At 38.8% G+C, this 23,200-nt stretch overlaps 1 protein-coding gene across 5 annotated transcripts in view; it reads left to right on the forward strand.

The window, feature by feature from the left end:
- Positions 1-23,200, forward strand: part of C1H10orf67 (chromosome 1 C10orf67 homolog) — a 195,678-nt gene that overhangs the window by 168,624 nt on the left and 3,854 nt on the right. For all 5 annotated transcript variants that reach the window (XM_077153972.1, XM_077153976.1, XM_077153963.1 and 2 more), the window contains 2 exons: positions 8,028-8,111; positions 8,197-8,248. In XM_077153972.1, the coding sequence (XP_077010087.1) occupies positions 8,028-8,111; positions 8,197-8,248 (136 nt within the window). The remainder of the gene's footprint in view (positions 1-8,027; positions 8,112-8,196; positions 8,249-23,200) is intronic.

The following is a 23,200-nucleotide window of genomic DNA, read 5'->3' on the forward strand; positions in this document are numbered from 1 at the left end:
CTTCTGTGGATCCTCTCTTAGCTTCTCCAGGCTTTTCTCTAGGATCGTCTCTTAATTTCATCTCTCAGCTTCTCTGGGGTTTCTCCGAGCTCTCTGGACTTTTTTTATCTTTTATCCTCTCGAAAAGGACTTCAGTCCAGTAGCCATGTTTCTTGATGATGATTGAACAATGATGTAGCTTTCACAATGAGACTCTGTGAATGTGAAAACCTTATGTCTGATGCTCCTTTTAGTTACTATATCAACAGAAGAGTAGAACATATGGAATAAAAATAAATAACAGAGGGAACAGATGTTAAAATAAATTCAGTTTGAAAAGTGGTAGGTGAAGGCGAGGGGTAAGGGGTATGGTACGTATAGTTTTTTTGTTTTTTTTTTTTCTCTCTATTATCGTTTTATTTCTTCTTCTGTTGTCTTTATTTCTTTTTCTAAATCGATGCAAATGTACTAAGAAATGATGAATATGCAACTATGTGATGATATTAAGAATTACTGATTATATATGCAGAATGGAATGATTTCTAATTGTTTTATTAGTTAATTTTTTTAATTAATAAAAAGAAAAGTAAATAAAAAACCGAAACCACACACACACAAAAAAAGTAAGGAGGTTAAGCCCCATCTGGAATGCGGTGGGTCACATCTCAATAGAAATAACTTAACCAAAAGGAATAGGAATGGGTTAAAAGAACATGACCTTTTCTGGGGTACATAACAGCTTCAAAACAGCACAGGAAATATTCTCTATATTTCCTAGAATCTTTTTATAAGTCTGAAATTCCAACTTTTCCCTTGAGCTTTTTGTTTAGAACTCACCAAGAAAATCATTTGGGTCAGGAGTTGATTTTTGGATGGATTACTCACTGTCAATTGAACCTCTTGTTTTTTTTAAAATTTTTTTATTAATTAAAAAAATTACAGAAAAAAACACAAACATTCCCAATATGTGATCATTCCATTCTACATATATACTCAGTAATTCACAATATTATCACATAGCTGCAGATTCATCATCCTGATCATTCCTTAGGACATTTGCATCAATTCAGAAAAGAAACAAAAAGACAACAGAAAAATAAAACAAAACAGAAAAAATAACCATACACACCATACCCCATACTCCTCCCTTTCATTGATCACTAGCATTTCAAACTGAATTTATTTTAACATTTGTTCCCCCTATTATTTATTTTTGTTCCATATGTTCTACTTATCTGTTGACAAGGTAGATAAAAGGAGCATAAGACACAAGGTTTTCACAATCACACGGTCACACTGTGAAAGCTGCACCATTATACAATCATCATCAAGAAACATGGCTACTGGAACACAGCTCTACATTTTCAGGCAGTTCTCTCCAGCCTCTCCATTATGTCTTGACTAACAAGGTGATATCTATTTAATGTGTAAGAATAACCTCCAGGATAACTTCTCAACTCTGTTTGGAATCTCTCAGCCATTGACACTTAGTCTCATTTCACTCTTCCCCCTTTGGTCGAGAAGGTTCTCTCAATCCCTTGATGTTAATTCTCAGCTCATTCTAGGATTTTTCTCAGTCCTTTGATGATGAGTCTCAGCTCATTCCAGGATCTCTGTCCCACATTGCCAGGAAGGTCCACACTCCTGGGAGTCATGCCCCACGTAGAGACGGGGAGGGTGGTGAGTTTGCGTGTTATGTTGGCTGGAGAGAAAGGCCACATCTGAGCAACAAAAGAGGCTCTCTTGAGGGTGACTCTTAGGCCTAATTTTAAATAGGCTTGACCTATCCTTTGTAAGGTCAAGTTTCATATGAACAAACCCCAAGACTGAGGGCTCAGCCTATAGCTTTGGTTGTCCAGACTGCTTGTGAGAATATCAAGAATTCAACTTGGGGAAGTTGAATTTTCCCCTTTTCTCACCATTCCCCCAAGGGGACTTTGCAAATACATTTTTATTCACTGCTCAAATCACTCTGGGATTTATCGGGGCATCACTGTGGACAAACCAACACAATCTCATGTCCTACCTGAGATTCCTAGTACTTATGGCATTCAGTCAAACTATGTACATAGTTATATTAGGAAATGCACTAGTCAAAATATAAATTTTGTATCAAATAAACATTTTTTGCTTTTGTCTTACACATAAGTTGAAATTTTAAAATATTAATTACTATCAATTTTCAGCACCCTGCAGTAATGACATTCCTTTGTTCTTACTCATGCAAAAACATTTTTTTAATTTGTACATTTAGTCACTGTCATTATACACTCTAGGCAATCCTAGATTATATCATCTCAATCTTTGTCGTCTATCTTTCTGATTTCATTTGTGCCCCCAGCCCTCCTTCCTCTATCATTCTCACATTCAGCTTCATTCGGTGTTTTAACATAATTGTATTACAGTTAGTTAGTATTGTGCTGTCCATTTCTGAGTTTTTACATTCAGTCCTGTTGCACAGTCTGTATCCCTTCAGCTTCAATTATCCAATATCTTACCCTATTTCTATCTCCTGATGGTCTCTGTTACCAACAAAATTCTCCAAGTTTATTCACTAATGTCAGTTCATATCAGTGAGATGATACAGTATTTGTCCTTTTGTTTCTGGCTAATCTCACTCAGCATAATGTCCTTAAGGTCCATCCATGTTGTTACATACTTCATAACTGTATACTGTCTTACAGCTGCATAATATTCCATCGTATGTATATACCACAGTTTGTTTAGCCACTCTTCTGTTGATGGACATTTTGGCTGTTTCCATCTCTTGGTAATTGTAAATAATGCTGCTATAAATATTGGTGTGCAAATGTCCGTTTGTGTCCTTGCCCTCGTGTCCTTTGAGTAGAGACAGCATATAAATGGGTCCCGTTCCCTAATCCATTCTGCCAGTCCATGTCCCCCAATTGGGAAGCTTAATCCATCAACATCAGTGTTCTCACTGCCTGGGCTTCTTGCCTTTTGGCTTTTATATGTCCTTCTAATTTTCCTTCTTTTTACCTTTACTCCTGGTCTTCCTTTCTACACTCTTCACCACACCTCTCTCTTCTACCTTCATATCTGTCTCTAGTGCTCCCTTTAGTATTTCTTGCAGAGCTGGTCTCTTGGTCACAAATTCTGTCAGTGATTTTTTGTCTGAAAATGTTTTAATTTCTCCCTCATTTTTGAAGGACAATTTTGCTAGATATAGAATTCTTGGTTGGCAGTTTTTCTCTTTCAATAATTTAAATATACCATCCCACTGTCTTCTCGCATCCATGGTTTCTGTTGAGAAATCTACACATAGTCTTATTGGGCTTCCCTTGTATGTGATTGATTGCTTTTCTCTTGCTGCTTTCAAGATCCTCTCTTTCTCTTTGACCTCTGACATTCTGATTAGTAAATGTCTTGGAGTACATCTATTTGGATCTATTCTCTTTGGGGTACGCTGCACTTCTTGGATCTGAAATTTTAAGTCCTTGATTAGAGTTGGGAAATTTTCAGTGATAATTTCCTCCATTAGTTTTTCTCCTCCTTTTCCCTTCTCTTCTCCTTCTGGGACACCCACAACATGTATATTCATGCGCTTCATATTGTGCTTCAATTCCCTGAGTCCCTGCTCATATTTTTCCATTTTTTTCCTATATTTTCTTTTTCTTGCCGGATTTTAGATGTTCTGTCCTCCAGTTCAGAAATCCTATGTTCTGTCTCTCGAAATCTACCATTATAGGTTTCCATTTTTTTTATCTCTTCTACCGTGACTTTCATTCCCATAAGTTCTGTGATTTTTTTTCAGACTTTCAATTTCTTCTTTTTGTTCATTCCTTGCTTTCTTTATATCCTCCCTCAAGTCATTGATTTGGTTTTTGATAAGGTTTTCCATGTGTGTTCATATATTCTGAATTAAATGTTTCAGCTCCTGTATGTCATTTGAATTGTTGGTTTGTTCTTTTGACTGGGCCATATCTTCAATTTTCCTAGTGTGATTTGTTTTTTTTTGCTGGCGTCTAGGCATTTAATTACCTTAATTAGTTTATTCTGGAGATTGCTTGCACTTCTTTTACCTAGGGTTTTCTTGCTGGATGAATTTGTTGTCTCTCTGTTCTTTGACATTCAGTTCAGCTTTTTCTGGACCTTTAGCTTAGGTTTTGTTTAACATAGGAGAATTTTTCAGTTCTTGTTTTCTTGTTTCTTGCCCTGCTTGTATGGTGCCTTTTCCCCCCCACCTTGAGGAGGGTCTACATAGGTATTATAGACCCCGGCTGGATTTTCCCAGACCAAACTGGTTTCCTATGAGGAGGAAAGATTCACCTGTGTTGGTTTTCCCTGAGGATGAGACCCAGCAGATTGACAGAATTTCCTGTGAAGTCTCTGGGCTCTGTTTTTCTTATCCTGCCCAGTATGTGGTGCTTGTCTGCCTGCAGGTCCCACCAGCATAAGATGATGCAGTACCTTTAACTTTGGCTGGGGGTGTGGTGGAGACAGAGGAGAGGTTGTAGGCTGGTTTTAATGACTTCAAATTACCAAGCCCTGGTGTCTGACTTCCTTGAGAGAGGGATTCCACCTGAGTTGGGCTTCACCCCTCCCCTGGGGAAGGCACAGGTTCCAGACAAGCCCTCAAAACGAGTTTGTTTCTGCCTATGCCTGGGGCAGTTGCAGCCTGAGGAGTCCTGCTGCTGTACCCAAAGACAGTCAAGCCTTTGCAGAAACACAGCCACAAAAAACCTCTGTTTCCTTCTCTTTTTTTCCTTTTTCTGTCAGCCCTGCCCCCTTGGCACTGAGGCAAAAATGAACGACCTCCACTTTGACCAGGTTCACCTGAGCTGGGGGCCTATTTTTAGTAGTCAGAATTTGTTAATTAATTCCACAATTGGCGTTTGGTTGGGCTCAGCCCCTGCTGCTGGTAAAGTCCTTTCCTTTCCCCTCTGGGAAGTAGCCATGGGGGTGGGGCACCGGCTGCTGCGGCTTGGGGAACTCACGGTTCTGGAGGTGCTCGCAGCTGGTCCAGCTGGTCCACACTGGGGTACGCCGTGTGTCCAGTCACTGACGTGGCACCGGGAGCTGTTCTGTATTGTTTCTAGTTATTTACCAGTTGTTATGGAGGACGAACTAAAACACACACATTGCTAAGCCACCATCTTCGCCCAGAAGTCTCCTCGATTGAACCTCTTTAATGGGTGTAGAACTATTTGAGTTTTATTTTTCTTTCTGAGTCAGCTTTGAAAAATTAATTTTCTATCAATTTGCCTATATATTTTCAAATTCGTTGGCATTAAATGATTCAGTGTCCTCTGATCATTTTAATGCCTGATGTTTACATAATAATGCCCTGGTTTTTATTCTTAATGTTACTTATTGTGCATCTATTTTTTCTTAACCAATATTCATAGACATTTGTCAGTTTTATTAGTCATTCAATAAAACAATTTTTGCTTCCTTTATTCTATTTTTTCCTATAATTAATAATTAATTTTCCTGTAATTAATACTTTCTTAATTATTTTATGCATTTTTTCTTGCATTTTTTTATTTGTTGATTCTTTTTTCTAATTCTCCATTTTGGAAGTCCTCTACTCTGCAGGAAAGTCTAAATTCCCTCAATATCTTTACCTTTCTAAACAATGGAATTTCTTTGAGCAAATAAATTTCAGTCACCACCTACTGTCAGTCTACTATGTTACTGTTGCCATGTATTTTAATTCTTTTTTCTTAATCCCAATACATTGTTATTATTACATATAGATTTATGTGGTCCATGTTGTATATTGTATTAGTTTCCTGTGGGTGCTGCAACCAATTACCACAAAATTGCTGGCTTAAAACAACAGAAATTTATTCTTGCACAATTCCGGAGTCCAGAAATGCGAAGTCAGTTTCACACAGCTAAAATCAAGGTATCCACAGGGCATTTCCCTCAAAAGGCTCTAGGAGACACTTTGTTCCTTGACTCTTCCAGTTTCTGGTGGCTGCCGGTCTTCCTAGGCTTGCAGGCTCGTCACTTCAGTCTCTGCTTCTGGGGACACATCGCCTCCTCCTCTTCACTATGCATCAGATCCCACTCTGCCTCTCCTCTGTAAGGACACTTATACAGTTGAGCTCAGGGCCCATGGACCTGTTTTCTGTGATGAGACTCTGGACCTCCCAGTCAAGGAGCAGTGTGTGCAAGAGACAGTGTGTCTTTCTACCTTTTTTTCCCATATAGTATCTCTGTCATGGCATGGAGCCTGTGTATGCTATATAACAATACTTATCACACTCGAGTAATGCAGCAATGCATTTTATCAAAATCCTCATGGACCCCCATTGTTAACTTGAATTATTTTAGGTTAAATGTTTCTTTATAATATATACATATCTATCTAGGTATGAAGTCCTCACATGCCTGGTTGTTCATACAGCTATAAAAACTGAAGCCTATTTGCAAATTGAACTACAAAATCAACAAATTTCAAGTTGATACCAGTCATTGGGTGGCCAGGTGGAGTTCTGCTGACATGAAATGGCTCCTCTGCATGAAAGTGACGCTGCAGGCGCAGTGCAGGGTCTGAGCTGGGCACGGCCAGGAGCACTCCAGGATCACACTGGCTCCTCTGACTGTTTTGACCCGAGACTTAAAGTAATGTGGGAGAGAGCCATATGCATATCTTGAAGAATTTTCTAGAAAGAGAAAGGACCATCACAAAGGCTGTAAAGTGGAGCGTGCCTGGGCTGCTCAATCCAACATGGCTGGGGCTGAGTGAACATGTAAGAGAGCTGTGACAAATGTGCTCAGAGGGACTGGGACGTTGGTTTCTTTACTCTGAGTGAAATGGGAACCTTTGCAGAGTTTTCAGCTGAAAGTAACACAGCCTCATTCAATATTTTAAAGGGATAGCTATGGGCAGGGTCTAGACAAAGGTTAGAAGCTACTGCAGTGAGGCAGGTGAGAAAAGGTGGTGACTTGGAAGAAAAGAGGAGAGAGGCAAAATGGGGCTAAGGAGAGAGGTGAAGTGGGGCAGATGCTTTCCTGGAGTACTAGGCAGCACTTAGAAGCAAAACCTTTTGGATGTGCATAGCAAGATGGATGGGTCCTAAAAATTCAGTGAAAGAAGTAGGAACACACAAGATACACTGTTTTATCTTTGAAGCTAAGATGTGCTTACCAATGGCTCAAGATTTTATGAGTTCCTAAAAGAGAAAAAGTGCTGTCAGTTAAAGGGTGACATATATTTTTGTAAGACACATGCCGATTTTAGGGATGTTATAAAATCAGTAGGTAATGTCTTAGAATCCATGAAATGGAATATTACATCTTACGCTTAGCACAAATTAAAATGAATGCCCCCAAAATACATTTTTTGTAAGAACAAGCTCAAATACAAACTACATGCAAAATATTTAAATCATTTATTTTATTGGGGGAGGAGAAGGGAGTGGTCTATGGGACAGAAAACACACGCATACATATGTACGTGCACACATTTACACGTTCCTGACACCAAGAAGAGAGAAGCCTTGAAGGGTCAGCCATAAATTCAGATAAATTCCCAGAGTACACCCATGCATCTCAGACCTCTTTTTGATAAACAAGTATTCTCTGTCTTTGGTGCTTTCACCTGCACATGTTCACTGTCATGTTTACTTCATGGTATATGATGTCAGTGACAATTCAGCCTGCGTGCCACTGCTTCTGATCTCCTGAAAGAGGTATTTCTGGTTTCCCCCATTCAGGTCCTGAGGATCAGGGTCCCCCACTTCTGTGGGCCCCAGCAGCCAGGAGATGCTGGGATAACTCGGAGTATAAGACCAATTACAAGTAGTAACTCCAAAATGTGGTAGGAGTGATTCAAAGGAAGTGGGCTTAGGAGGGAAACATGTTGCTAGAAGTTTCTTTCAAAGCAGTCTGAATAAGGAAGGGATTCTATTCCATTGGTTTAGAGGAAAGAATGGCCCCAGCCATATGTGAGCAGACAAATTAGAAGCATAATTTTCATATCTTAATTAAGTGATTGTGGAAGAACATTTTACATTTATATGACGTGACTATTCTTTCTCCTTGATAACACAGTACACACTTTTTCTGTATTTCAGAAGGTAAAACCCTTACTTGTGCAGTCTAAAATCAAACTGTTAGATACCTCATCTTCTGGAAATGACAGGCATTCAATATCTCCGGTAGGTGGCTTATGGTTTTCTATTAAACATTTGATCAGTTGACATTATTGAACCTCAACGATGAAATATTCTGCTTTATCTGCAGACAGACAAGGGCATTGGCAGTGATCAGCTCTCCAACGAACCTGAATCGAAAGGTAAGAACTCTGCTGGGAAAGAAGCTCACAGACAGAATGGGTAGTTAGTCTAGATTAACTTTGTTTTACCTTGATGTATTTGATGCTGTGGGTGAAGACATGACTTTTTTCAGCCAGTTCACGAAACTAAAACGCAGACTGAATAAAAGCATGTCAATATGTATTTCTAAATATCAGTCACTGCTGAATGAAAACAAATTACTTATACTTCAAGACTACAAATTGTTCCAGTTGGAATCCTTTTACTTTTTTTATTAAACTGTCAACAAACCTGGAGCTTCTTTGTTAAAGACCTGTTTTCCCAGTTTAATAATTAGATAAAAACTGTGACTAATTCCCACATACTTTATCTCCCACATAGCCCTTTCAGGTCTTCGAATTGAACTCTTTTGAAACTGGAAGTAACCTTTGTACACAAGTTTCTGAAAGTCTCTATGGAACAGTCATAATTCCTTTTCTCTGAACTTGGGTACCAGAATAGGAAGTCTGCTTTTCTCCCTTTCCTTAATTGTCTATATTTAAATTTCTAGCTGAGAGTGATGAAGGTCAGGGTGATTAGATGACATTAAAGAAATCCATTATTTATGTCTTATCAGCAGCCCCTAAAGCAAATTGGGTCAACAAAATATAGTACTATTCATTTGAATTATTATTATTGATGACAACCAAAAGATTCCAGTAAACTGTTTATATATATATATATATATTTGGGGATATTTAAAGTAGATTGTTTTATAATAAATCTTCATGTAAGGGAGAGGTGTATGTCATGAGTTTAAGTCCCAAGCCTCTAACATTCAAGCCCCCTACTTTTTGAAGAGTGGATTAGGGTTTTTGCAAGGAGGAGCCTCTTTCTTCTTGGTCCTCCATGCAGTGGAGGAGCCTTTCCTTAGAGCTTAGATCTAAAGGTAGCGTTTGTTCAATTGCACCTGCTCTGGCTCCAAAGGAGACTGTCAGCCACCACGGAGCTACCCCTCAGGCTGGCATTTAGGTGATGATGAAGTCAAGACTGGACTCTGTAGCAGCACCTAGTCGCCTAGAAAGAATCACCCCTCTAAAGGCATCTGTATTGAAATAACTAATTAAATCTGTTGAGTTGTTGGAAATTTAACCCAAGCAGTAGTAAGTTATTCCTAAAACATCTTAATGTGTTAGGAAAAGAGAGACTCTCACGATTTGGCATTAAAAAAAATATGGATTGATGAATTTGGAGACTGTGGTTGACCTGAAATCGTAATTAGAAAATTCAGTTACACTCAGCATTCCATCCACCATCACCCATCAAATTCAGTGGAGAATTTTGCGCTTACGCAATTGGCTTTCCCCAGTCAAGCAAGCCATTTCCAAAGGTCACTTGAAGTAAGACAAATGAATCTTGGTGGCTCCTTGGCAGATGAGGCTGTCCCGGCCAGAACAAAGCATTGCCACTTCCACAGCCCTGGAAATGTGAAATGTGCAGTTATCTCCACCACTTCTACTGAAGAAATCCCCCTAGAGTTCATTGGTACACGTCACCGCCTTACTCATAGAATTGAACATAAATGCTTTTTTATGCTCCATCACTTTATGGTGTGTGGCAAGACATCATTCTGAAGATGAATCTGCCTTGTGGGGGAGGTGGATGTGGCAGAGTCCACATGGAGACACATGGCCCTCACGGTCCTCTCCACTCAGCCTCTAATATCAGAACATGCCATGCTCTTCCCTCGGAAGGTACTGTGGGGAAATCACCCAGTTAACAAAAGTTTCTGGCTGATTGCAGTCCAGTTAATCCAAATCTCCTTTTTTTAATGAATAAAATCAAATAAATTGACTGGCAGGAGGAAAGCCAAATTACTAATTCACTCATCCGGGAAGTAAATGAATGCTCTCGTTGAAGAGTATGGTCTTTAATGGTTAGTGGATTGTATTCACCTGAGATGTTCAAAGAGTCAAAACTGCTTTACCAAACAAGCCACTCCAAGCTACCCAGGCACTACAAAAGGTTTAGGTTCCCCCTCTGGCTCCCAGGAAATAATTTAACTCATTATTTATGTTTTAAAGTACTAGTGTACCTGATTTATAGGCAAATCTTTATCACTTTCTATAACAGGCCCGAACTGATCTCTTTAAAGTCACAATTATAATGAGTTTCAGTTTTGCAACCGTTTAAATCAAATTATTAATGTTTAAAATATTCTGTTGAATATTTATCTCCCTGTTACAGCATTCCCAGTGTTTCAAAAAAGATTGAGCATCTCTGGGTGCACTTTCACACCACAAAATAACTTTTCAAAATCAAATCATCAGTAGGTAACATTTGGCGGGTGCTTACCAGGTGCAGGTTCTATTGTAAATGCTTTTCTAGCGTTAACTCCAATCTTCACAAAAACCCCATGCAGTAAGCTGCCAAAATTGTGCTGCATCTCCGAGGAGCAGCTGGATTCAAGCCCCGCCTGGGTGCCCCGGTGCCTGCTGGCAGCTTGCTTTCGGGGCTCTCCATCATCTTCAGCAACCCGCAGTGGGGAAGTCCCCGAGGTGCTAGAAGGAGTGCGGTGTGGAGGGTAGACAGGCTCTCGCTCAAGTCTCGAGACATCTCCTCCAGCCCCTCTGCTGTCGACTACTATGAGGATAAAATGAGGCACCCATGGAAGTGCCTACCCAGCTCCCCCACTTTACCTGTTCCCTGGCCCTGTCCACAGCATAACCCCAAGTGCCCGTAAACAAAGTCTGGCGAACCTATGCTATAACCCTCCACCCCAGAGTTATGCTGTCCTGAACAAATCTTAGTGATTTGAAATAACTAGTCTCTCCTCTACTCCTTTAATAACTGAGTCTCTACCAGGCATAAATAAGAATAAAATCCAGCATTCCTATCAAAATATACAGCAGATAATTTGAAAATAATACAACTAAATATAAAATAAAATTTAAAACCATGCTCCCTCTGGGGCTATTTTTCCTAAGCAGTTTGAAAATTATGTTCTGTTATGTCACAAGTTTTAAACCAAGAATTTGGAAAGAAAACAACAGAGGGTCATTCACATAACATAGAAAGTTTAAGAGATGAATAAATCCTTGTTACTACAATGGAATAAAAAACAAGGTACAATGCTATCTGGGAAATTTCAAAGCAGTTTTTCACGTAGTAGTAATTATCCCAAGAGATCCCAGGGAACATTATTAATTTGTTTGCTGCTTCACGGTGATAAAATTTGGGATCTGAGCTGTCCATTGTGTGCCGTGGACTGCCACAGATTTTATGTACTCAAGAAGACCTTTCTCACAGGCCAGTAATTTGGTACTGTTGACATTGTAATCTCTGGAAATGTTCTTAATGAGCCCCAAAGACACGAATCTCATAGATAAATCCTCAAAGTAACAGGGACTCTTTAAGTGACTTGTCAGTAAGAGAAAGCGCAAACATAAATATCACCGACATGGGAGAAACCCAAATTTGAACCTGATTACACTGTCTTGATAATGCTCTGAAACTCTTAGACAGGAAACACGGAAGAGGTGATTTTAAAGGCTTCTAAAGAATGGTAGAGTAATAGCAATACAAGTGACATACATTTAAAACATTTCTTTTCATCCTCTTAAACATTGAACCTGAAAATAATTTTTTTCCTAAATGTATTTTCCAATTTATTTAAAAAAAAACAGAAGCAGAATTCAGATGCCCCTTGTTTAAAAAAAAAGTGCAAAAATAGTGTTTTTAATTGTGCAATAAACTTATACTTAAAAGAGAAAAAGAAATTTTGCCATAGGTGTTAACGTTGTTTTTATATATTGTTTCTAGGCTGTCAATTTTAATTAATAAAATTTGGTAAGGTTTTCAGATTCACAAGTTGTATATTGGTAACCATTAAAAAAAAGTTTGAAGAAGGAATTAATCAGTGAATTATTGAGTTAAGGACCAGACTAACCTGATTTACTAAAGTTAATGTTAATGAAGTCACTGCCAGCAAATTTTCTAGTCCTGCCCTAATTTTTACCAATTACTTATTACTCAAATGTTATAATTCTAGTTTACATATGCCATCATTGTTTCTGAGATTTGAGCTGATTCTCAACTACCCTCTCCTAAGAATTTTCCTTGCTCTTTATATGTATATTTGAAATGTATTTTCTACTCAAGGCACAGGACTTAGGAAATTAGAAGGTAAATTAAAAACTGGAATATCAGCAGCCTGCATCTTAATTTACCCTTCCTAATAAGGTGAATTCTCAATGGCATAGAAGAGAATCAGGGTCACCAGTTGGAGTTGAGGATTAATCCTGAAGAGAAGAGATTTCTCTAAGTGATGCACTGCTCACAGGTCAGATAGGAGGTTAAAGAATGCTAAAAGCGAAAATGAATGGTGACCCATGCTTTGAAAATGCAGAGGTAATCTTTGAAATAGACAGGTCACTGCTTTGAATTTGCAAGATCATAGAAATTTAGTAGGAAAATAAGTCACTATTAAAAATGTACTTTGTTCACTGGACAGATTGGCATGGTTTGGTTCTGTGTAGAGATGCTTTTAAGTATATTGAGGCAGTGTTTCTTTTAGCAAATGTCACAAGGTGCATTCCTTATTATGTCCAAACTGAGTGTGTGAGCTCTCTGCAGCAGGAGACAAGATACTTTCTGGCATGCGCTGGTAGCTCAGGTGTTTGGCATGGGGCAAAGGTGAGGGCCATGGGTTGGCGTCCAACCACCTCTCTGAACCCAGTAACCACTGGTGTCCTCCTAAACCATCCCAATGGCTTCTGCAAGTGAAAATGGTTGGTTTCTTAAGAGGCATCATAAACAATTCTCAAGGGTTTGCCTTGATGGTAGTAACAAAACATTGAGAAAGGGTTTAATTAGTGCAGAGATGTGCAGGAATTAATTTTTTTTTAAGTTCAGGAATGGCTCTGTTATAGAAATGTGGAAATGTTATAAGGCATTATTTTGAATTCATGCAAATCCATGGACACATCAACTGTACTCTTAACTGCGTTAGAAATGACATCTTCACATATGAAAGACACCAGATTGATAATATTCCTTTGAACTGGAGTGACATCAATTTTGGAAATTTTGAGGTCAGAAAAGTGGGTATTGGTAAGTTTCAATGAACAGAAAGTCTCTGGAGCCCAGTCCTCAGCCAGGGGTCCTCACTGGCTCAGTGACCTGGAGCAACTCCATTAATCTAAGTTTCTCATCTTGAGAGAAACAATCACAGGGATAAAGGTAAGGCACAGAAAGAAGTATCTTCTCAACTAGTAAGTTCTAAGTAAATGCAAGGTAAAGGGAACAAAAAAGAAAATGCAGAGAATTACATGTTAAATACCATCTGGCTCTATTTTGCTATACTTGATTCATAAAATGAATAAAACAATGAAGATAGTGTCAAATCTTCCCTGACATCAGTTTCCTTCCCCCCATCCCAGAGGTAACCACTGCCCTGATTGTAGTTTTGTCAATGCTGCATATTTTATAGTATGAACACATGCATGCCTGCTTATTCAAACTAGACAACATCATTTAGCATGCTTTCAAGTACTGTATAAATGATAGCGGAATGCGTGTATCTTATATTCTTTCCTGTAAATGATATGTTTTTTTAATTTATGTAGCTTGAATTCACTTATTTTACCTCTGAATAGTATATTCCGTTGTATGAGTATCCTAGAATAGGTAGATGTTCTCCTGTTGATGGGCATTTAGGAGATTTTCAGTTTGTTGGGCTCACAAACATAGCTGCTATAAATACCATGTACGTGTCTTGTAGTGACACATGGAAGAGAGGTCCAGTTGAGTAAATACCTAGAAATGGAATTGCATCTCATTTTTTTTTTTTTTTTTTTTTTAGAGAGAGGGAGGAAGGGAAGGAAAGACAGAGAAGGAAGGAAGGATGGAAGAAAGGGAAACATCTTTAAACATTTTCTTGTTTTATTATATTTTGTTTGTTTGTTTGTTTTTTACATGGGCTGGGGCCGGGAATCGAACCGGGGTCCTCCGGCACGGCAGGCAAGCACTCTTGCCCGCTGAGCCACCGCGGCCCGCCTGCATCTCATTTTTTATTTGAAATTCTCTGATAACTAATGAGAAGCATAATTTTCATATGTTTATTGACCATTTTAATTTCCTCTTTTGCAAACTGCTTGTTATTATCATTTGACCTCTTTTCTATTGGATTGTTCAGTTTTTATCTTCCTGATTGGTAGGAGTCTTTATAAATTCTGTCACTTGTATGTTTTGCACATATCTTCTCCCTGATGGTGGTGTGTCTTTTAACTTTGCTTTTGATGTCTCTTATTTTTATGTAGTTAAATTTTTCAGTCTTGTCATTTATGAATTGTTCTTTTATTGGCTTGTTTAAAAAATTGTTTCCTACTCTGAATTTGTAAGATGACCCTCACATTGCCTTCTAAAAACATTGCCAATTTATTTTCATACTTCAGTTTTTAAAGCACCAGACTTTATTTTGAGTATGGCCCAAGTCTGGAGTATCACTTTTTTTTTATTCCAAAAGAATAACTAATTATCAGTTCTCTATTCTGCCCAATTTATCTATTTGTCTTTTCTTCTTTAATACTAAAGAGTTTTAATGACTTTGATTTTAAGATAAAACTTGATTTCTGGTAGAGCAAGTTTCTCCTCAAACTGTCTTAGTCCTTCTTGGTTCTCTACTCTTTCATATGAAGTTTAGATTCACCATTTCAAGTTCTATGAAAAATCTATTTGGATTTTGATGCATCTGTTGATCTGAGGAGAATTAATATTTCTGTGGCATTGAGTCTTCCCGTCAATGAATATGATATAATTTCCAAATTATATCCAAGCATCCAAAAATGATTTGGAGCTTCTTTTATATTGTTTATTAATGTCTTGTAATATCTCCATACAGATCTTCCGCATCGTGTTAGTCAGGGTTCTTTAGAGAAACAGAACCAACAGGAGAGAGAATGTAAATGTGAGATTTATAGAAGTGTCCCCCGTAACCGCGGGAATGGAAGACATAACAATACACAGGACAGGCTGTGAGTCTGGCAGCTCCGAGAAAGGGTCTCCATGAACTGCACAAGAGAGGCTCAGTGACTGAAGAAGCAGTGAAAGAATCTCTCTTCTTCCTCTAAAGCCTTCAGTTGATTGGATTATCTCATGGACCTGAGACATGCATTACTTGATCACAGATGTGATCAAGCCACAGATGCACTCAACTGACTGATGACGTAATACACCAGCCTTCTGGTTTATCACCCAGGCATGAAATGGCTTACAGCGATGGTCAGGCCAGGGCTTGCCTTACCGACAATTGGCCAAATTGATACCACAACTTAACCATCACACACATCTTTTGTTAAATTTATTCCTATGTAACTTTTTGTTGTTATTTTATTTTGTCTGTGTGTGTGTGTTTTCTTGGCTTTTGAAAAGAGGGAATTTAATAAGTCACAAGTTTACAGTTCTAAGCCTATAAAATTGTGCAAACTAAGGCATCCAGGGAAAGATGCCTTAATTCAAGGAAAGCCAATGGGTTGGGAACACCTGTCAGCTGGGTAGTCATATGGCTGCAACTGCTGGTCCCTTGCTCCTGGACTCCATTGCTTTTAGCCTCTGTTCCTGTGGAGGGGTCCTCACTTTGCTTCTCTGGGGCTGGCTTTCATCTCTTGGCTTCCCTTGGCTCTCTCCAGGTTCTGGCTTGCTTAACATCTCATGGTGATGTCTGCTGGACTCCAAGCATCTCCAAACATCTGTGTCCCTGTCTCTGAAGCAAATGTTCTCTAAGCATCTACATTTACTCTCTCTGTCAACTCTGAGGCTTCTGTCATTTTTGACTCTCTCCAAAATGATTCCTCTCTTAAAGGATTTTAGTAAACTAATCAAGATCCACCTTGAATGCGTGGGCTCATATTTCCATCTAATCAGGTCACACTCACAGTTGGGTGTGTCATATCTCCATGGGGATAATCTAATAAAAAGTTTCCAACCTATTTCTATGTAACTTTATAGTTTTATTGCTATAATGAACAGAGTCTTTTACTATGATATATTCTAACTGTTTATCATTATTGAGTATTGATTTTTGTATTTTAATCTTCTGTAAAACAAACTTGCTGAACTCTGGTTCTAAAAGCTAATCTGAAGAGTCTCTCATCTCTTCTACATAGATAATCACATTATCTACGATTGAAAAAACTAGTCTCTTCCAATCTTGATACCTCTTTTTTTTTTTTCTTTTCTTTTCTTATTGCACTGGCTAAGTGCTCCAATGAGATGCTAAATAGAACCAGTCAGAAGGTTGCTCATCCTGTTTCTCTGACTAAAAGGATAGTTTCTAACATGACATCATAAAGTATGATGTCCAGTGTTGGTATATAATGCTTTATCAAGTAAATACTTATTTTCTATTTCCAGGTGCTAGGACTTTTTATAACAAATTGATGGCTTATTTTTATCCAGTGATATTTTTATTTAGCTATTGAGCTGGTAATTGTGATTTTTCCCCTTTAATCTGTTAATGTTGAAATCACATTAGCAAATTTTCTCATGTTAAATCATACTTATATTTCCTAATTTTTTAGTTTATATGGATAATTTTTATTTTCCAGTATTTTATGTAGGATTTTTCTTCTGAGCTTGCTCTCTAATTTTTTTTCAAACTACCCTTGTAAAGTGTTCATATATAGCTTATAAATAGAGTCATAGAAAGAATTGGCTCACAGAAAGAATTGGCTAGTTTTGTTTCTTCTTTTAGGCTGCTGAAGTTTCTTTGAGATACACATTATCTTTTCTTTGATGGAATGCTAAATTTGTCTTTCAAACTAGATCTCATGCCTTTTGTGAAATGAGGGAGAGTCTTTTGAATACTAGGTTAGTTTCTTTAATGTTTATTAGTTTTATATTTTTTTCTTGAGTCAATTTCGGCAAGTTTTTTTCTATACTATGAACCCATTTTATCTAAAATTTCAAATAGATTCAGGTAAACTTGTTCATAGTATTTTCCTATGCATTCTACAATCTCTGTAATTAAGTCTTTTTTTCTGTCCCTGATGTTGTTTTATATATTCACCATTCTTTCTTGTTCTTAACTCTGCTAAAATTTTGTTTAATTTTTAGTCTTTTTATGTTAGACTATATGTCACTGTCATTGGAAATTTTTACAGACTTCTTTTGTGAAATGGCTATGGTCAACTTTTGCAAGAATTTCATGTGAACCTGAAAATAAGTTATATTCTCTATTTGTTGAGTGCAGAATTCTTTATTTCTCTATTAGTTCATCTTGTTAAACTGATTGTGCAAATATTCTCCATTCTTCTAATTTCTTCCATGCATGATCTATTATTTTTCTCAAAGAGGAGATAAAAATATCTCAATATAACTGAGGCTTTGTCTGTTTCTTCTAGTAACTCTGCAATTTTTGTTTTATATATTTCAAGTCTGTATAAAGTATATCCAAGTTTGTCATTTTTTTCTTTTCTGGGTGGATTCTTGCATTCTTCCTCTTTATTCTTGATGCCTTAAATTCATTATGTCTGATATAAACAAAATTATAATAACTTTCTTTTGATTAGTATTTGTACAGTATCTCTTTTCCCATCCTTTTATTTTCAATCTTTTTATACTTCTTTGTACTGGCTTTCTCTCTTAAGCAACACAAAACTGGATCTGTTTTCTATTTAAAATTCTCTCATATCTACTTTTGAATAGATGAGTTGTTTTATTTACAATTATCATGATTATTGATATATTTAGACTTACATCTAACATATCACTTTTATTTTTTCTTATTAAGGACCTTTTGCTTTACCTCTTGTTTGTCTTCTTTCAGGTCTTCTTCACTTTCACCTCTGTTGTATGAAAGCCACATGTTGTGTTTCATATCTTTTAAAGGTTATCACTAATTTTTACAATAAAATTGACTATTTCTATAAAAGTTTAAAGTTATTCAGTATTTCCTCCTTCCAAATACGATAGGGTCTTAGCCTGTTGTAACTATAGTGCCACTCATTTTTATCTGAAATTTTAGATGTTTTTTTGCAATCACTATTTTATTAAATTTACCCACATGTTTACAAAATTCTGAACTCTTAATTATTTCTCAGGGGCATTTTCTTCACTTTTCTTTTTGTTGAATTATTTGTGTCCTTCAATATTTTGTTTAGTAAGGGCCTATTGTTGGTCAAATTCCCTTAGTCTTAATCCTGACTTCACTCTGGACGGTAGTTTGGCAAGGTCTGAATTTACTTTTTCTCCAGCACTTTGTTATTGTAGCATTGCCTTTGGTCCCTTCCTTATGATAATGAGAAGTCTGCTATTAATTTATCAATTATTTATAGGCATTTTAGCTTTTTTTCTATAGCTTTTAAGATCTACTGTTTATTCTGGATGATCTGTGGCTTTACTACAATGTACTTCATGGTGTATTTATCTTTATCAATATTCAGAATACAATTTGGATATGGTGACTTATGGCTTTCTTTAATTCTAAAAATTTCCCAGCCACTGTCTTTTCCAGTATTGCTTATTCACAATTCCCAATGTTATGTTCTTCTGAAGCGCTTCTCTAGTCTCCATTCTTCTAAAGTACATACAGTAATGTTTTTATTTCTCTATTGTGCATTTGGGTGAACCCCTCAGTACTAGAAAATTAGTACCTTCCAATTTTCTAATTCTCTCTTTACCTATGCCCAACTTACCTCGTGTTTTTGTATTTTATTTTAGTGACTCTTTTTATTTATAAGGTTTTATTGTTTTTTTAAAGCCACTTATTGTATTCTGACCTGCTTCATATTATAATTTTTAATATGTTATTGGTTATTATCAATTATCATTTGAACACCTTAGACATAAATTTTACAGTCTTTGTCAGTCTATTTCATCAACTTGAATTTATCTGGAGTGAATTCATGTTCTAATCATTTATCTTGCTGTTGCTTTTCCTAGCTTCCTATTCCTTTGCATATTTTGGAACATTGGCTGCAGGCTTAAATTCCTCTCCCTTCTCCTTTCTTCCCCCCTTTATCTCCCTCTTCTCTCCCCTCCACCTATCCATCAATATGGTTTCTGTGCTGCTTCCATCAGTGCCACTCTGAGGGTCAGTCCTCAACCAGTTCTTATAAGTCTGGAGTCTTGTGTTCCGCTGTTACGTGAAGGGTTTTGATGCCTCCATGCCTGGAGGTGGCTTAGCTCATTTTCTTGATATGAAGTAAGTTTTTGTCCTAAACTTCCCTAAGCCCACACCTTTCTATAGTATCAGAGTCCAGAATAGAAACTGGATTTCTTCTTCCTTCCTTTCTTTCAAGCTTTTGGCTTCACCAAGTGAAATTGGTCTTTCACCCAGCATGGAGCTCTTTCAGCCTCACCTGCCAAAAGGAACTTCATTTTTGGCTGGCTGTAGGAGCTTCTGCTCCTGCTGTGTTTTTTTCCTGGTGTGGTGCCTTGTATTTCTTCACCAGAGAGGTGTTTCTTTTGTTTTCTAGCCTAGGATGTCGTTTGTTTTTTCTTATTAAATTTTATCTGTCATGTCCATTGGGGATAGACTCATGCCCCCTTCAAAGGCATGTTCAAGTCCTAACCCCTGGTCCTGTGGGCGTGAACTTGTTTGTGAATGGAGCATTGGGAGATGTTTTATTAGTTAAGGTACAGACTCATTTGTGAAAAGGAGTTTGAAGATCCTATTTGCATGAGGCTAGATTGAATAGGATGGGCCTTAATCCATATGACTGGACTCTAATAAGCAAAGGAAATTTGGACGCAGTACTCAATAGAAGCCGGAACTCAGAAGACACCTGAAAATGGAGCAGATGGTCATGTGACAGAAGCAGGGATATAAACCAGGGAACCCCAAGGACTGTGACAAACCAGCACCAGGAAACTACAGACTGCAGAAGAAAGCATGCCCTGTTGAGACCAACCCTGTGAGACAACCACTTCCTGTCATTTAAGATGCAACTAAGACTGCTATTTGGAATACTAAATCGTGAACTCACTATACTTTTATTTCCTCTCCCTTACTGTCCAGCCAAAAATAAAGCCTGAAGATTCAGACCAGTTTTCTTCATGTTTCTGGACCACAGAAACTTCATTTCAACCTGCCCTTTTCTATACAATTTACTCTACAAGGATTTTATCTTGTAAACAATGGCCAAATTACTTTTATCTTAATCATCAAAAGGGTGCATTAAATAGCTTTCTTTTTTCAAAAAAAGATTTTTAAAAGTCCGCTGTTTTGTCTGTGACAGGAAATAAACTGCCTTTTCCAGAAATGGATGGCAATTTATTAGCTTCCATGATATCCGCATTAAGTGGATGGACAGCCACTGTCTCCACTGAACTCAGTACCTTTGCTTCCAGCCTTTGCACCATCCTGGGGTAGAGGTCTGCCATTTACCACCCACCCTTAAGAAGAGATCTCCCTTGATTGGTTAGAAAGCTACTTCTTTCAAGCTTCACATCTTGTAATGTTAAGGAATTAAGTGTGCTAAGATTGGTGTATAAAAGTGCCATCCACTTCCCTGGCAGTTAGTAAGTGATCAGTAAATATTTGATAAAATTGAACCCAAAGTTCATTTTCTTCAACTCATAAGGTTACTACCTCACCAAATCCTATGTGTCCTAAGATGACAGAGTACCGTGATGTCGGCGTGCCCTCTGCCTGGAAAGGCGTCCACTTCTCCTCAACCTTTCCCCCCTTCCTCTTCAAAAAGCAGCCCTCTGGTTCTCCTTCTCTTTACTGTTAACGCTCTGCAGAGAATTCTAAACCTTGTCCACTTCCCAGTTCCAACTTACTCCATTTGCCTTCTGGCTTCACGTCCTGCCGCCACTGCTATTCTTGGATCACCAGAGTCCTTCCTTTACTTGCCACATACAGTGATCACTCTCATCCCATCCCACCTTGCCCCAGCATTTTTTTTTTTTTTTTACTTCTAAGCGTCCCTTATTTCTTGAAACGCTTTCCTCTTGGCTTCCAAGACACCAACCTGTTGTGGTTCTCTCCCTCCCTCTCTATCTCTGCTGGTGGCTCAGCCCTGCCCCTGGCTCAGCCCTGCCCCTGCTCCATGCAGTAGATGTGGGAGTCACTAAGGATGTCCTTTCTCTGCTCGACTTTTCACACTTCACGTCATCCCCCTGCTTCATCCTTCTATAGATATCTGCTGCTTTCAGGACAAAATCCAGTTCTTCAGTTTCACATAACCCCTGATTGTCCCCTGCAGGAGCTCTCTAACCTAGCCACAGCACATGACTTGCAGTTCCCTGCTGTTTGTGCCATCCCCCCACACTCCAGTGCCGAGGTGGAGGACATCCTGGGCTCACATGAGCCTTGTGGTCAGCTGGTTGTCTCACTCTGGTGCTGGCTGGCTGCTGGGGGACAGGGCCACCAGACCTGGTGCCTCCCACCATCAAGTAGCCGACCCAGGCGTGCTGTCCTGGTGTGGCCTCAGGGTTCTCAAGACCAACAAGAGGGGGCTCCAATGTCCGAGGACATTCAAGCTTCTGCAAATATCACAATTCCTCTTGTCCCTTTAATAGGCAGGAGCCATGCAGCCAAGCCCAGAGTCAGTGTGAGAGGTGGCCACAAAGGGGGCAGCTCCCTAGAGGTATGGCTAGACTGGGGGCCACACTACATAACCTTCAAGGTTCTACCTTCTCCCAGTTACAGCATCAATTCATTCATTTCACAGATCTTATGAACACCTACCAAAAGCAAAGCTCTGGGGTAGGCCCTGAGACTACAGAGCTTACCGAGAGAAAACCCTCACATGTGAGTTCGGTCTTCTCAGTGCTTGGAATTGATTTCTAAGATGGTCATTCAAAGAGTGGCACATTCCATGAAATCCATGCCAGGATTCCCGGAGTGCCCGTACCTAGGGCAGGCGTGGGAAACCTGTGTGTCTGCTGGTCTTCATCCGCTAGGGGCTGTAACAAAAGTACCATAAATGGCGTAAACAATTGCCATCTCATGTTTTTGAGGCTATAGAAGTTCAAAACCAACCCGTTGGCGGCACCGTGCTCTCTCAGAAGTCTTCAGCCTTCTGGCGGTGACTTGGTGCCAGCCTGTAGCTCATTCTCTGTCATGGTGCCATCTCTCTCCCTTTTGATCTCCCACTCCCTGTGCCCACATTTCCTCAGCCTGGAAGGACCCCAGTCATTTCAGACTAAGACCCGCCCTGATTCAGCCTCACCCTAACGTCTTCAACAATCCTCTTCACAAATGGGTTCACACCCACAGGTCATGAACCCATCTCCGTGGAGGGGTGACGCAATCCAGGGCGGCGTTCCCCACCAGCTCAGCAGAAATTGCCATCTTGTTCCGCAGGACTGTCTAGCAACAAGAAGACCCAAAACCAAAATACAGCAACAAAATGTAAAATCTTTTCAGGGTGTATATTCAAAAGATTGTAACTGAGCAATTACTACACATCTTCGGTGAGCCTGAAACTCAAGCGTGATATTGTGAAAACAGCATTTCCATTGACTGTTCAAGCATTAAAGGTGGATTTGAGGAGAGTTAAAACCTTAATCCTTGGGCTCCAAGTTGTTCACTTGTCTGTAAGAATAAATAGCTGTTTGTAACTTCAAATTCATGATTTTGAAACTTAGGTGAACTCACAGTCCAAGTGAAAATCCCTTTTAAAAATGAACATCAATGCTTCCACGGTAAGTGTATTTATTTTTCTCCAGGACTAGCGCAGCTCACTTGGGGAGCCCAAGCTTTCATAAGGAAGGGAGGTGGGGCGGGGGGGGGGGGGGGGGGTGGGGTTAGGCCTTCATTTTCTCACAAAAGGCACAATGCGAAGCGCATCTGTGAACATTGCATAATTTGTTATGTTCTACAAAGAGGTGGGTTTTTGTCACACACAGACCAAAGCTATTTGGTACTGATTTGCCAGTGGTCTCCATTCAGGTCCAGAAAGGAAACTGGCCTCTGAAGAGTGAAAAGAGAGTAAATTTTTCTTTAAAAATTAGATACAGATTATCACTTCAAAATGCAGGAG

This window comes from Tamandua tetradactyla, chromosome 1, assembly GCF_023851605.1.
Source record: "Tamandua tetradactyla isolate mTamTet1 chromosome 1, mTamTet1.pri, whole genome shotgun sequence".
NCBI lineage: Eukaryota > Metazoa > Chordata > Mammalia > Pilosa > Myrmecophagidae > Tamandua > Tamandua tetradactyla.